Source organism: Dasypus novemcinctus, chromosome 16 (assembly GCF_030445035.2).
Source record: "Dasypus novemcinctus isolate mDasNov1 chromosome 16, mDasNov1.1.hap2, whole genome shotgun sequence".
Classification (NCBI taxonomy): domain Eukaryota; kingdom Metazoa; phylum Chordata; class Mammalia; order Cingulata; family Dasypodidae; genus Dasypus; species Dasypus novemcinctus.
In genome coordinates this window covers 38729130-38744068 of record NC_080688.1, presented here as the reverse complement: position 1 = coordinate 38744068, position 14939 = coordinate 38729130, and the positions used below count along the sequence as shown (strand labels likewise).

Sequence of the window (14939 nt, the reverse complement as noted above, 5' to 3'; positions counted from 1 at the left end):
TGGGGCTCACGGATAAACCCAGTCGACACACTCAGTTTCAGACATCCTTGTGGTCTGAAGCTGATCTTAACTCTTGAGAATCCACTGATCTATAAAAATGGAGATATGCTGTTGGGTACCAAAGAGGGGAGACTCCAAAGCTTGGAAATAAGATCACCCTTTGAGAATGAAACTATAATTAACATTTCAAAGGTGGAAGCATGGAAAAACCCAAAGGTCTTAGAGAAAGAATGATTCCTTGGCCAGGAAGACTCAACAGTTACTTGACTATCTTTAGCCTTTAATAAAAATTGTCATTAATCATGTACAATTTTAATGTCTTGTCTGCCCTGCTGGGCTGTAAGTTCTAGGAGGGCAGAACCAGGTCCACTTTCCACTACTTGTCCTCTGTACCTGTCACAGAGTAAGCGCTCAATAAACGAATGACTGGAACACATCTAAAGAAAGAAGATGTCAATCAGAAAGGATCTGGTCAGCCAGGGAAGCCAGAGAAATGAGGCCGACACCAGCAGTGCCCACCCATGCCCTGCCCAGGTGAAAGGACACTGGGCAAGCAAAACAAACGTTAGCAAGACCAGTCCTCTGAGGGGTTGAACGCAGTACCTGTTTTTGCCCGGTGCCCTTTCCTATTCACTTGGCAAGCCCCACTTGTTCCCATTGCAGCCCCAGGGCAGCCCTCTACTGATGGCTCAGCTCCCCCAGGGGCACGCTTCCATTCTGGGCTGGTCATACTCAAAGGTTCTGGTTGCGGGGACCCTTATTTGTAATGAGATTTATTAGCTGGTCCCCTGGATGCTCCATCAGGTCTCTGAGCGGGTACATGCCGGCGTTTCCTTTATGTGCAGCCAGACCTGGGCCCACAGCAGAGGAACCCTGTGAAGAAAGTCTCCTCCCGATGGCACCCCCTGGCCACCCCCAGATGGCTTTTAAACCTCTAAGCTGCAGGATTTGCTGGTGTTTTCTTAGAACACCTACTTGCAAGGTTGTAAGGATGCAGATGATGAAAAGGACCCACTCAAAACAAGTGCTCAATACATCTAAGATTACCGTTACTCTTTAAGTGCAGTATCTAATTACTAATATGTATCTAATAAATGACCAGGTCAGGATCCCAGGCTGCACCCTGTCCCGTGGAGCTTACAGCCTAGAGGACATTAGTGACCGTCATGAACCAAACGGGCCATACATCCGACAGGTCTATGGGGTAAAGTGAGGTCACGTGGAGTAGGACTGTGGGGTTGAATTCACGGAAGACGGTGGAAGGTGAGTAAGTGCGGTCAGGACCCGGGCCCTACTGCCCTCCTCAGGGTCTGTGGTTCTGGGGCTGTCACAGCCACTGTAGGGTGATTCCAGCCTTTAGCGAGCAGAGGCCTGACCCAACATCCCACTGGGCTCCTGGCAGCCCTGCACAGTGAACCTTCCCGTCCTAAACATCTGCTGTACCCAACAGCAAACACTGGATGCATCGAAAGACGAGAAGGAAACAAACCCAAGCTCAGGGAGGTGATAAGAGGCGGCGGCTGTGTGAAGAAGAGGCCCTCACTTACCTACCTTTTCTTGGAGAGGAGGGCCGTGTTGATCTGAGCCCTCTGGCCTGTAGCTAGTCCCGTCTGTCCGCCCCAGCCCCGTACCACTCAGCTTCCACATTTGCCCGGCAGCAGCAGCTCTGGCTTGCTGGTCAGTTTCCCCGACGCCTGGCCCAAGATGCGCGTGCTAAGAGGATTCCCCCGGTTTGGCCCAATTCCTTCCCTGACCTACCTTTGTCCAGTGAAAGTCGCCGTGGTCCTGTGGAGTGGAGCGAGCCCTGCATTGCCCTTGCTTTACAGAAGTGGAGGTGGTGAGAGAACATACATTCAGAAACGGCAGGCACTAGGAGGGGACACACACATACAAACACACACACACACACACACACACACACAGAGCCATCACCAGGAAGCTTTCTGGACGAAAAGAAAGTGGACTTTTTTTTCTTTTCATATTTACGAATACGGACTCTGCTGCATCAGAGCAAGGCAAGTTCTTGAAGATGGACAGGGCAGCCATGTCAAGTACACCAGTGTCAGAACTTTCCACCCAGAAAACTACAAAGCGTGCGTGCAGATACATACCCGGCTTGGGTACTGTCACGATACGGCAACACCGAAAAATATGCTACAGAAGGATCTTCTGCCACTGATAAGGACTATTCTAAAAAACAGAAACAAAAACAAAAACAAAACTAACTAAATGCAAAGATTTAAATTAAAAAAAAAAGCTAAGCAATCAAGCGTTCATCAAATTCACAGCAGTACTTGCACACTTGCGCCACCCCCTCATACAGATGGCATTCTGCTCTCCTTGCAAAATGCAGAGTCTCTCTCAGTGCAGTAGAAGCATGCTGCCTCTCCTCATCCAAATATTAAGACGCGAGGTATGAATGAGGTTCTCTAAGGAATTAATTAATCCTCGTGAGAGCTGGCAGTGGGTTGCATGTATGTACAGGCAGAGCTGAGGGTCAGGGTGGGGGCCATGCCACATTAAAACCAATGATTTCTATTCTGCAGTCAACAATGCAAGAGCAAAAATGCTAGAAGCTTGTGAGCAGGAAAAACACTCAGAAGCCGCTATAATCATTAGGTTTTTTATATCTTAGCCGAATGAGGTTCTGAGAATTAAGGGAACAATTACATAATCAGTCTTAGCTTCCACTCCTGCTATAAAGATGCTGCTGGATATAATTCTACATGATACTCTTATGCAATCAAAGTCCACTTTAAAAAACATTAAAAAAAAACACCTCAAAAATCCTTATCTTGACATCAAGAATAACTTTTGCTAAAGGGAATTAATTGGTGATGAAGAAATGAGTGGAGAACATTAGAATACAACATTCTTTTTAGTACAATATAAACATACATCATCTTTTCCTTTAATAACCATAATAAAAAATTGGGGAAATGATGGACTCCTAAAGGCACTGTCAAAGTTTGGGGTTTTTATCTCATTTTTAAACCATGATATTAACGTGCCTGCACTCCCAGAACGAGATCAGGTTCCCAGGCCTGGTGTCACCTCGCTCATTTTGCCTCCCTGGCTCAATGCTCACAACTGTTTGCCATGTGCTTTATCATCCATCCTTGCTAAAGTATTTACAGTATCTGCACCTTAAAACAAACCCCCGCGTTCCATACCTGTGCCCATTTGCATGTTATGCCCTACCTTTGTGCACTTGGCAGCTCCTAGTTTTTTTTTTTAAACTTTGTTATTTTAAAACTTACGGGGCATTGAAAAAATCATACGAAATCTATACAGAGAACTCCAGTGTAGCCCCAACCCAGATAACCAGGTTTACCAACTTTTAACATTTTGCTGCTTTCATTTGTATCATTCTGTCTGTCTGTCCTCCAATTTATTCTTCAAAACCTAGGTCAGAAGTCACCCTCCAGGAAGCATTTCCTCTTTCCTCCCCCTTAGGTGGGTCTCTCATTCCCTCTTCTGTGCTGCCCATACCATACACTTCCAGAACAGCACCATGGCAAAGTGCCGCTCATGGATCGCCTGGCTGCCGGCCTCGCCCTCTAGGTGTCAGTCCAAGGATTCGGCACCTGGGGCCCCTCAATGCCCATTAGCTGTCGAGCAGGCTTCACTGGGTGATCCCCAAGGGCAGGGCTGCCACAACCTCCCCAGCCCGCAGCAACAGTCCCAGCATCAATTAACAGCTTTGCTGCTTTTGGGTGACCTTGGGCAGGTTACTTAACTCTCCTGGGTCTCAGTTTCCTCACCTACAGAACGGGATAGCATCAGTAACTGTCTTAGCGGAATGTTGTCAAGATGAACCGAGTTCATACTGGAAAGCCCTTGGAGCTGTATTTAGCAAATAGTGAACAAGAACTATTAACTGTCTTTTCCAGGAGACTGCCTTATCCTTGGGTTGAGATAACTTTTACCAGCTTAGTATGGGGATTTAGAAGCTCTTCAGTCTTCAGTGCTAAAATACACGGGCCTGCTAAGACATGAGAGGCCTTGCTGTGAGGACAGCAGACGGGCCACGTGTGTGACGGTGAAGAGAAGCTAGCACACAGAAGCCTCTTGAGGGACCAAATACCCACTCCGCTGGCCACCGCTGCAGGGACAGAGGCATCGTGTCTGGAGTGCCCCAAAGGTTAAAACAGACCATGGTCACTCCCTGCTAAGCACCAGCTGGGTTCCCTGGGCTCGTACAGGAGACCAGCAGCTCAGTTTCTAGCACTGTAATGTCGTGTCCATTTACTGGAGCAGATAGAGTAATTGCTAATACTTTTAAGAGCCGATTATGTGACAAATTCTAAACGCTACACATGGAGTACTACCCCGTGTAACCAATGAAGCACAAGAGTGTAAGTGACATGCCAAAGGCCACGCACCAGCAGGTGTGGCAGGCCCGGACTTGAACCCACACTCTTCACCACGTGCCTTGACGTTTACCTCTTCTTTAAGGGCTTAATAAAGTCTGGTCCTGTGGGCTGCACCGCGTACTGCTGACTTCTTGGACACAGAAGGTAAACCACCACCCGCCCTCTCTAGCACCACACGGCTTCCTTCACCCTGGCTTTCTAGCCTTTCAACCTGGTGGCAGGTCACTAGGCAGAGCTGGGGAGGGGCCAGAGGAGGAGGCACCCGCCCTGACAGCAGGAGCGCGCTCCTGCTATGCTCGGCCTGGGCCCCGTTCCAGATGGCGGCCACCCTCCCCCTGCACCGTGCCCTGGGAGAAAAGCCCAGAAGGACTCATCCCTCCTGTCCTGCACATCAGTGTCTTCTGCAGAGAAAGGAATGTGTTGAACCAACGCAACTGGCCTCATGTTCCTGTGTTTTCTCCATTAGTCCATGCGAATGTGTCCTTCCTTCCCATACGCCAAATGTTGGGGCAGTTTTATTAGAACGAGAAAATGAGAGAACAGAAATGTGAGCGAAATGCAAGTATTCTTCCCAAAGCCCCAGCCGCAGGGTGCCTACTGGTAAATGGGCTGCGCTGTTCCTGAAAGCCGTCGCTCAGCCCTGGCCACGTGGGTCTAGGAGAGGCCGGCAACAGGGCCTCGGTCTGAAGCCCTCAGTGTTCTAAGGTGTATGTGAAACGCAGTGACAGCAGTGGGAACATCGCCTGTTCCCAGGAGGACTGGCACCTCCCTGATTGGCTGGAGCAGGGAGGCAGGAAGGACGGTGCCCAGGGCCCGCGGGCGCTTTCCCTCCATCCTCAGTGAGACCCCGCGGCAGCCGCGTCCCAGGACATACCCTGTCTCTCAGAATAGCTCAGGAATCTGGGCAGGGCTCGGGGCCTCAGCCAGAGCAGGGGAAGTACCAGCAAACCGCCAGTCTAGTCCTGTGTTTACACCACCGGCAAACGTCTAAGGCGGGTCCCAGGGACCAAAGGCTGCGATCAGGACCAGGAGGTTTCTCCTCAGTTTGCAGCTTTGCGCTTTATCGCCGTGGGGAAGCGCCTGTCACATTGGAAATATACAAGAAGTAAATCAGGTTTGCATTTCTTTTAGTGTTTTGTTTTTTTAAAAAGATTTATTTTATTTATCCACCCCCCGCTGTTCACATTTGCTGTCTGCTCACTTCTTTTTTTTTAGGAGGCATCAGGAACTGAACCCAGGGCCTCTGGGTGGGAGGGAGGCGCCTAATTGCTTGAGCCACCTCTGCTCCCTCTAGTGTTTCTCTCTTTGTGAAAGAATAAAATCAGATGCCGGTAGTCAAGAATGACATACGATGACCAAGCTTTACTTCTTATGGGCTTCTTCTGGCTAACGATCACTTCCAGGCCTCAGCCTCCAGCCACGGTGGCTTCTTCTTTTATGTCCCAAATGATTGTCCCGTCTGTGACATAGAGCCCTTTACTTGGAGTCGAGATGACCGTAATCAGTACACAATAGATGACTTCAAAGGAGAAATTAACTGCAAGGAGATGAGTCTTGAGGGACTCAAGGAGCTCATGTCCACGCAAACGTCGGCCACAGGAATAAGAAATAGCAAAGGAAAAGCACTACAGTGCTACAGCCCACGTGGCTGAGCCGCCTCTGGATGCACAGTGTTTTCCTAGCCCTTCCAGAAGCACCGAGTGCTCTGCAGCTGGAACGCTGTCTCACTTTCTTCTCCTATAGCTTCATTTTCATGCTCTTAGCTAAGTGTGACTGGTGGGGAGGATCGAGGCTGCACACCATACGGAGCTCGCACAGCCATGCATGCCCGAGAGCGTGCAGGCAGCTGGAGCACGCACGTGTCCTAACGCTGACAGAGCACCGCAGACCACTTTCACCAAATCTGCTTTCGCCCACTCAGCCCAGTGTGCCAGTATCTAATCAGATGAGGTCTAACATCAACCGCTATTTTAAGTGTTCCCTCGTCTGCCAAAAGCTGGCTTCTCGTTCTATTTCTAAGACCCTGGGGAGCCTCTGTTGGCTCCCGTATAGAATATTCCATTATAGCAGAAGTTGTCTCTTAAGAGCACAGAAACAAGCAACCAACTTCAAGGGATAGAGAAAAGAAAGTCGCAGTCATAACGATCTGTGGGTACAGTACTGGAAGAACGCAGCCCGGGGCCACGTTAGGCATCGGGGATGCACACAGAAGCACATCTCCCAAATTCTGTAGTCCATTCCCTGCACGCCCAGGAAGCGAGAAAGAACAAACTTAAAAGTGCAGCTTCTGGGCCGTTTCCAGTGCATCTCCGTGCCAGAGAGGACCTGCTCAGAAGACCCTCTGTGTACCCTGGCTGTGTTTGCCAGAGCCGTGAAAGCGCTAACGTCAGAAAACAAATGCGTGCTGCGGAATCTGGAGAACCAAAGGCTTGCCAGATCCGTTCTCCTCTCCAGCTCCTTCTGCAGCACTTTCCTCGCAACAGCTCCTTCCTCTTCTCACAGTGCTTGCTTAAAAGCTGGAAGAAAGAGATTTAAAGCCTTTCTTTCCTTCTGAAGGGCTGGCAATTACATAATGAGCACTGAATTTTTAAAAAACAACACAAAATGTTCTTGTTTACTCTATTTAAATCCTCATCAGCCACCGGGGAATGTTCTTCCTCCTCAGGAAATACGCCCCTCGCTGCTGGATGTGCCTTATCTGGGAATAAGGGCAAATGCAGGGGCTCTGTGGAGCTCCCGGGAAGGTTCTTTGCAAAGTTGTCTGTTCCTTTCTGTCCTGGGATGGGATGGAGATGAGATTCCAGTACAGGGAGACAGAAGGGGGGATGAACCCGCAGAAGAGAGGCCGAGAAGACCGAGGAAGTGGCGGGGCCGGGGCCTGGGGCAGGCCTTGTGGAAACCCCTGCCCAAGCAGCGCTGCCTGAGGCTGCCCAGGGCGGCACGGGTGCAGTAAGCCGCCCGAGTGACCGAGGCACAGGCGTGGGGGTGGGGCTCCGGCAGGTGAGGCGCTGGCACAGACAAGACGGCCTAAAGCAACTAAAGGTCTTTAAATGCTCCATGGTCCATATACAGGAGACTGGGCCTTATTCCTATTCTTTTTTTAAGATTTATTTCTCTCCCATCCCCCTACTCACCCCCCACCCCGCCGTTGTCTACTCTCTCTGTCCATTTGCTGTGTGTTCTTCATCCACTCGCATTCTTGTCAGTGGCCCTGGGAATCTGTGTTTCTTTTTGTTGCATCATCTTGCTGTGTCAGCTCTTCATGTGTGCGGCGGCACTCCTGGGCCGGCTGCACTTTCTTTCGTGCTGGGCGGCTCTCCTTATGGGGCGCACTCCTTGCGCGTGGGACTCGCCTAGATGGGGACACCCCTGCGTGTCACAGCACTCCTTGCGCACATCAGCACTGCGCATGGCCCAGCTCCACACGGGTCAGGAGGTCCGAGGTTTGAACCGCGGACCTCCCATGTGGTAGATGGACGCCCTATCAGTTAAGCCAAATCCGCTTCCCTCTTATTGCTATTCATCGTACTGCTAATTTTGCTGCGAATATGACTACTCGTTACTGCTGTTGGGCAACGACAGCCGAGGCCTTCGTTGCCTGCGAAGGAGTTTCACCTTATCCTGTAGTGCACGGAGCGGCTGAAGATCTCGAGATGCCAGCAACGTGACCTTCCTTTCCTCCTCCCTTCTTTCCACAAATATATTTTGAGCTCCTCCTCTGTGCCAGGCGTAGTACTGGGGATCCAGCAGTGAATGACAGAGAGAAGGGCTCCCCCTCAAAGAGCATGTGGTCTAGTGGAGATTGGTGCACATAGAGTGCTCGGGAAGCACACAGGAAGACAGCCTGGAGGAAGAGGCAGCTGAGACCCAGGGAAACGACGAGGGGAGAGTCCTGGCAGAGGGCTGAGTGTGCACAGAGATTGGAGGAGCAAGTGTGTAAGGCTTCTTCAAAGCAGTAAAACGTTCTTCCGTCACCTCCTGCCTGCCCCACCGGCTCTCTGCGCTCCACTCCCCTCCTTTTGACGAGGACCTGGGGCCCACACAGAGCTCAGGCCACCAGACTCTTCTCTAGTACAGCCACACTGGGCTGAACGCTTCCGAAGAGTAGCTATGTGCGGCCCAAACCCATTCATGCCTGCTGAACTCGTTACTTATTCTAGCACTTGTTCATTAAATAACACACAAACTAATGAGATGTGAAAAAGAGAATTGCTATGTTTATAAGAACAAGACAATTGTTTTAAAACATATTCATAAAGACAAGTTTCTAAAAAAAATGCAGTTGAAATAGATACCTGCGTAACGACTATAAAAGAACAGGAAAAAATTGTCATCACCCTAAAGGATTTTATACCTAGATTATTGGGTCATATTAAAGAAGTCACATTTGGGCCTCAGAGCAATGGGTGTGAATGACGATATGCAAGGAGACGGATGGACAGGGCAGATTCCAATCAGTGGACCCACATGCCAAAAAAAAAAAGGCCTGACATAAAAAGAAAAAAAAACCTGTGAAATCAGTAATTAGCATTAAATCACAAGTATGCCTTAAACTGAAACATAACATTTAAGCAATGTGTTTAATAACCAAACAATTGCTGAAAGTAATTCCGTGTGGCTGGAAGGAGTGGGGTGGAGGTGGGGAAGGAGCTGGTGAGGTCGGCAGGCCAGCTGGGAAGAGGCGTCACCCTCAGTCCCAGAGCTCAGGAGGCCTGAGAGCACATCTGAGAGTCCCCAGCAAAGACAGTGGTGGAAGCCGTGGCCTGGACAAACCCCCAGGGACAGGGACAGGGGCGGTGCAGGAGGCCAGGAGGGCAGAAGAGAACGGCAGGTGAGGAAAGCCACCGCCAGCGTTCTATAGACAGAAGCAGCAAAGATCACAAAGGTGGTGGGGGGAGAGAGAGGGAGGCAGAAGGGAGACAAGCCAAGTGTGTTGTCGTGGGAGCCCCCTCTTTTTTTTTTTTAAAGATTATTTATTTATGTCTCTCCCCTCCCCACCCCCTGGCCTGCCTCGGTTGTCTGTTCTCTGTGTCTATTTGCTGCATGTTCTTCTTTGTCCGCTTCTGTTGTTGTTAGCGGCACTGGAATCTGTGTTTCTTTTTGTTGCGTCAGCTCTCCATGTGTGTGGCACCATTCCTGGGCAGGCTGCACTTTCTTTCGCGCTGGGTGGCTCTCCTTACGGGGCGCACTCCTTGCACGTGGGGCTCCCTTATTCGGGGGACACCCATGGGTGGCATTGCACTGCTTGCGCGCATCAGCACTGCGCATGGGCCAGCTCCACACGGGTCAAGGAGGCCCGGGGTTTGAACCGTGGACCTCCCATGTGGTAGACGGACGCCCTAACCACTGGGCCAAGTCCGCTTCCCGGGAGCCCCCTCTTAAGGCTTCTCCTATCTGCTCTTCTGGATGGCACCAGCAGCCCTGCCCTCCTGATGTGCGACCCTGGCTCTGAGCTGTCTGCAAAGCTGTAACGCACGGCTTTCTCCTAGGAGCCCAGGCCCCCTCTCCAAGCAGGTAAATTAAAACAGAGCCACCAAGGGAAGGTTCTGTCCAACCTTCCCAACCCCCAAGCCTCTCCTCTGTGACTTGTCTTATTTCCTGTCAATCAAGCAGGTTAAAAAGAAGGGCGGCTTGCGGGTCATGAGTTTTTCAGCAGAGCAGTTCTACCTGCTGGGCGCTGGGCACAGCTGCTCATGGTGGAAAATAATTTCTCTAAAAAGCCTGTGCACAGTCACAGAAGCCAGCGACACCTCCATACTTTTTAAAGAGGTACAAAGAATAAAATCGTGCATCTGACGGGTTGTGTGAAGCTGACCCAGAGCCCAACCACAAGGCTGGGGTCCTGAGGGCAGAAGCACCCTTAGCTCTGAGCACAGGAGGGGTGGTCCACGGTGGGCTCTTCCGCCTCAGCTGCTCCCTTCCTCCCACACTCAGCCATCAGCACCAGGGAAATTCCGAAGGGTGCTCTGAGCAGCTCTGTGGGGCCTGGGAACACAAATGAGGTGTGGGGAGTGCTGGAGGCTTTCTTCAGTCTGTCCGAGCACTGTCCCTGTGTCCTATCGGTCCCTTAGTACTGGAGTTTTGCTGAAAATTGGTTGTGAACACTGATACAACAGCTCGGATGAAAGCGCTTGCACCCACCAGCCTCTTGCTGTGGGGAATGGTGGGTTCCAGTGTGTTCCTGGGAAACTCAAGTCCTGAGAGGGGAAAACGCTGTTGGGAAGGCCGGTGCCTCACAGAAGCAGCTCGATGTCTATCAGATTGGATCGATTCGATTCAGGGATAAAATGCAATGATGTTTTTCTCTTTTCTTCCTTCAAGGAGGCCAGTCCAAAACTGCTAATTAACTGCTTTATTTTTTGAAACTTGCCATTTCCTCCAACTCTTATCTCAAACTGAATTAGACTGACAGATCGGAAATGATGAGATCACGAACAAGATCTTAATTTAATTAACTATTCTCCTTTTCCCTCCAAAATTGTTGGTGTAAAAGGAAAGGCTCAAGTGGACTTCAGTTACTGCATTTTTACCATCTTATTTTAAAAAGCAGATAAAGGACTGCAGAATATTATACACGCACACACACACACTTAATTTTCCTACTGAATTTATACTTTTAAGAAAAAGCACTCCAGCTCAGTTAATTGTCTACTCCCATCTCAAATCCTTTTAAATCTCTTTAGAAATTCTTCCCAAGGGACTAGGTAGCCCAGTCCACTCACTGCAAGGCATATTTTTTCTGTTTGTTGAGAATGAAATGACTCTCAAAGATCCCCAGGAGGGAAGTAGATGTGGTTCAAGCAGTTGGGCGCCTGCCTATCGCATGAGGTCCCAGGTGCCTCCTAAAGGTGACCTGATGCAACAGGCTGGTGTGGTGAGCTGATACAAGGTGACACAGCGAGATGATACAACAAAGAGATACAGTGAAGAAACACAATGACAGACAGAACAGGCAGGGAGAGAAGGTGGCTCAAGTGATTGGGGGCCTCCCTCCTACATGGGAGGTCCTGGGTTTGAGTCCCAGGGCCTAAAAAAAAAATGCCCAGGACTTGAGCACTTCCAGTGGACGTGGTGGCCATCAATTGTGTATAATGCCAACATATCCAGATGACCTCCAGAGGAAGCCAAGCAATGCCCACAGAAGCCGTGTGCCTGGGGGAGGATGACAGCTGCTTGAAATGAGGCCTCTTGGCTCCTATCACTCTCAAAGACAAACATTTATGAATCTCAAGAACTGGAAGCACCAAGAGGAAAAGGCCTTTAGTAAAGAGCCTGCAAAAGTCACTGGACATAACTGTCCTGAGAGGCCACCGGTGAGTTTCAGTCTTCATGCTCCCTCCTGCTGGAGGTCTACTTGGCTGGCTCGGAGCTCTCAGTTGGCATGAACACACCTTGGTCGTGTGAGGCTTTGCAAGTGTTTGTCATTTTTATGGGTGTACCTTATCCCCAAGGACTGAAATTAGCCTTGATCTCCTTCCCCCAGTACACATAGGGCTCTCGGGGAAGATGCAGACTGGAGCTAATGGTGACTGGCTCTTGCCTACTAAATACGTGGCAGCTGCCACTCACTGACCACCCTCAATCACAAGATCAAGGGCACATTCCACGTGCGGCAGCAGGGGGCCGCTCGTCACCTCTGCCTTGACGAAGCACTTGCTCATGCATTTGTGAGCAGTTTTTTAAAGACCTTGAGTCATTCTGAACTTCTTATCAGGATAAACCAGCTTCCTAATTATGAAAATAGGAAAATAGACACTCCCTTTTAGAATACATATATATATTCCCAATATCCCATGAGGAGGACATGGTTATCCAAAGCAGAGCCTGCCCCTGAATTCTGGTCCATGAGTGATCCTACTCAAATGTTAGCAAGATCACACGGCTCCTCTGCTCAGCACCCTCCGTGGCTCCCATCTCGCCCATAATAAAGGCGATATCCTCACAATGCACGCTCTCCCAACTTCAGGTCTCTCTCCTCTCTCCTCTCACTGTTCCGCCCACACTGGCTTTCCTATAGTTCTGTGAACACACCAAGTAGGCTCCAGCCTCAGAGTCTCTGTAATCGCTGTTCCATCAATGTCCCAGAACATTCGTCCCTGCTAGGATAGGCTGGCTTCCTCACTGCCTTTAGACCTCCGCTCAAAGGTCTTCTTACCATGAAGCTTCTGACCTGTTATACCATCTATCATCTATTTACCTTCTGGCTTGTCTGCCTTCCCCAGCTAGACTGTAACTCCCTGTCTGTTTTTTTTTTCAGATACATCCCCTGCATTTAAAACAGTCCCAGCCTACAGCAGGTGTCTGGCATGCATCTGCTGAATGGACGGAACGCACGTATCACTGCGTTCCACACGTAGCTAAGGAACCGTGCTGTGAGGCGCCTTACGTGTGGATGCACAGGACCCCTTCCAGAATCAGGGCTGTTTAAACAAAGGTGGTTCAAGGAGACAAGACAGATGATCTGGCTGGTCCCGAGGAAGAGACCTGGAAAATCTGAGTCCGCCACAACGGGGCCATCCTAATACAAACCAACATCTTCAAACCCGAAACTCACACTGACCGCCATGTTACCGGTGGCCTGGACCCTGGCTGGGCGCAAAAGTGATTTCCAGATCCTATACTTCTATCAAGACAAGCTAAATTAGCTCTTTCCATCTTTATATTACATTTAGCTTCAATCTTAATTCCAAGATATTTTTCATATGAACTTTTCAGAGGTCTATCCTGAACTGTAATTGATCATCTACCTCAATTACATTTAACCTTTTTCAATTTAATCTCGGTGAAAGAAGCCTAGCACTGCCAGATGATGAAGTAACTAAGTCTTGGTTCTCATCTTAAACCCTTTTTGGGTCTCCCCAAAATATAGGTTCAACTTCTATCCTCTGTCCCATGAATGCAACTTATCTGGAAACAGGATCTTTGAAAATATTACTGGTTAAGATGAGGCCAAATGGGGAACAGGGTGGCCCCTAATGCAATACAACTGGTGTCATAAGCAGGAAACCGAAGACAAGGAGAGCAGTCAGCCGTGGGCTGGAGGCAGGGGCTGAGCCATGCCACAGGCCATGGATGCCAAGACTTGCAAGTGACCACCAGAAGCTAGAAGAGGCATGGAGCAGTCTTCCCTATGGACTTTGAACTTGGACTTGATGTTGGACTTCCAGCCTCAGAACTGTGAGAGGATACATTTCAGTTATTTTAAGTCCACCAGTTTGTTTGTTATGGCAGCCCTGCTCGTCCTCTCTCCTGCTCTCCCTCAGTTTTGGTCTCCCACGGGGCTGACAATGAAGCTCAGTGGTCTTTGCTCCACTCACTGGTATACATGGCAAAGGACCTGATGCTCACGGGGTACCATGTGCCACTCTACTTCATCTTCCCTTCAAGCTGACGAAGGTCTGCTAACAAGTTTCTGTTGCCTGCAAGTTCTCCCAGGTTCACAATCATCCCACCCACTTTTCACCATTCTATCCACAGCGATGCACTGTAATGAGGAACAGCCTAACATTTTGCTGAAATCAAGAAATGTAATATCCATGGCATTCCCCTAATTTACTAACCTACTTATGCCATCAATAAGGAAACAAAGTTAATTTAACATGACTTTTTCTTAGTGAACTCATGTTGACTGCTGGCAACCTCCACGCTCTTTTCAAAAAGCACACAAACCATCTGTTTAATAATCCATTCCAAAACTCTGCCAGCAGTCGGCTCTAGGCTTGATAGTCTATGATTATTAGAACTTGCCCTCTGCTACTACCTCTTACTTTTTTCAGGCAACATTTGCCTGGTATTAGACTTAGAACTTCTTTTATTCTCTATGGAATTTTAAAGATGATTTGTATTTCCAAATTCTTTCCATTCCCTAGGATCTGATTCATCTAGTCCTGAAGACTGGAACTCGTTTAAAAGGCTTGTCCATTCACAAGTACTTATTGAGCACCTACTGTGTGCCCAGCACATTGCTGTTTCCCCTTTTTAATGAAGCTAAAAAGTGAGCCAGCAGCTGACATTTGCTGACCTTGTACCATGGACCCCAAGAAATTCACCATCCTTTTCATTTCTATTTGGAATACAGTTTTCAAACCCCCATGACAATCACTGACATTCTTTTCAGCAATCTTTAGTGCAATCTAGATTTTTTAAAAAAAAGATTTTATTACTCCCCACCCCCTCGCTGTTTGCACATGCTGTGTCTGTTCATTTTGTTTCTTCAGGAGGCACCAGGAACTAAACCTGGGACCTCTGATATGGTCCTAATTGCTTCAGCCACCTCTGTTCCCTGCTTTGTTGTATCCTCATTATGTTCTTCTGTCTCTTGTTGTATCCGCTCGCTGTCTTGCTCATCTTCTTTAGGAGATACCGGGAACCTCCGCTCCCTGCTTTGCTGTGTCTCTCCTTATTGTTTTCCTTCTTGTGTCTTGTGTCAGCTTGCTGCACTAACCCGTTGTGCCAGCTCACGGTCTTCTTTAGAAGGCACCGGGAACTGAAGCAGGGACTTCCCATGTGGAAGGCATGGGCTCAATCACTTGAGCCACAGCCGCTTCCCTCAATCTAGATTTT

General features: G+C 49.2%; 1 protein-coding gene across 1 annotated transcript in view; it reads right to left on the bottom strand.

Moving 5' to 3' along the window:
- CABLES1 (Cdk5 and Abl enzyme substrate 1) overlaps positions 1-14939 on the bottom strand; it is a 111556-nt gene that overhangs the window by 38504 nt on the left and 58113 nt on the right. Inside the window, 2 exon segments of the mRNA XM_058277543.2 lie at positions 2112-2149; positions 2151-2190. Coding sequence (XP_058133526.1) covers positions 2112-2149; positions 2151-2190 — 78 coding nt within the window.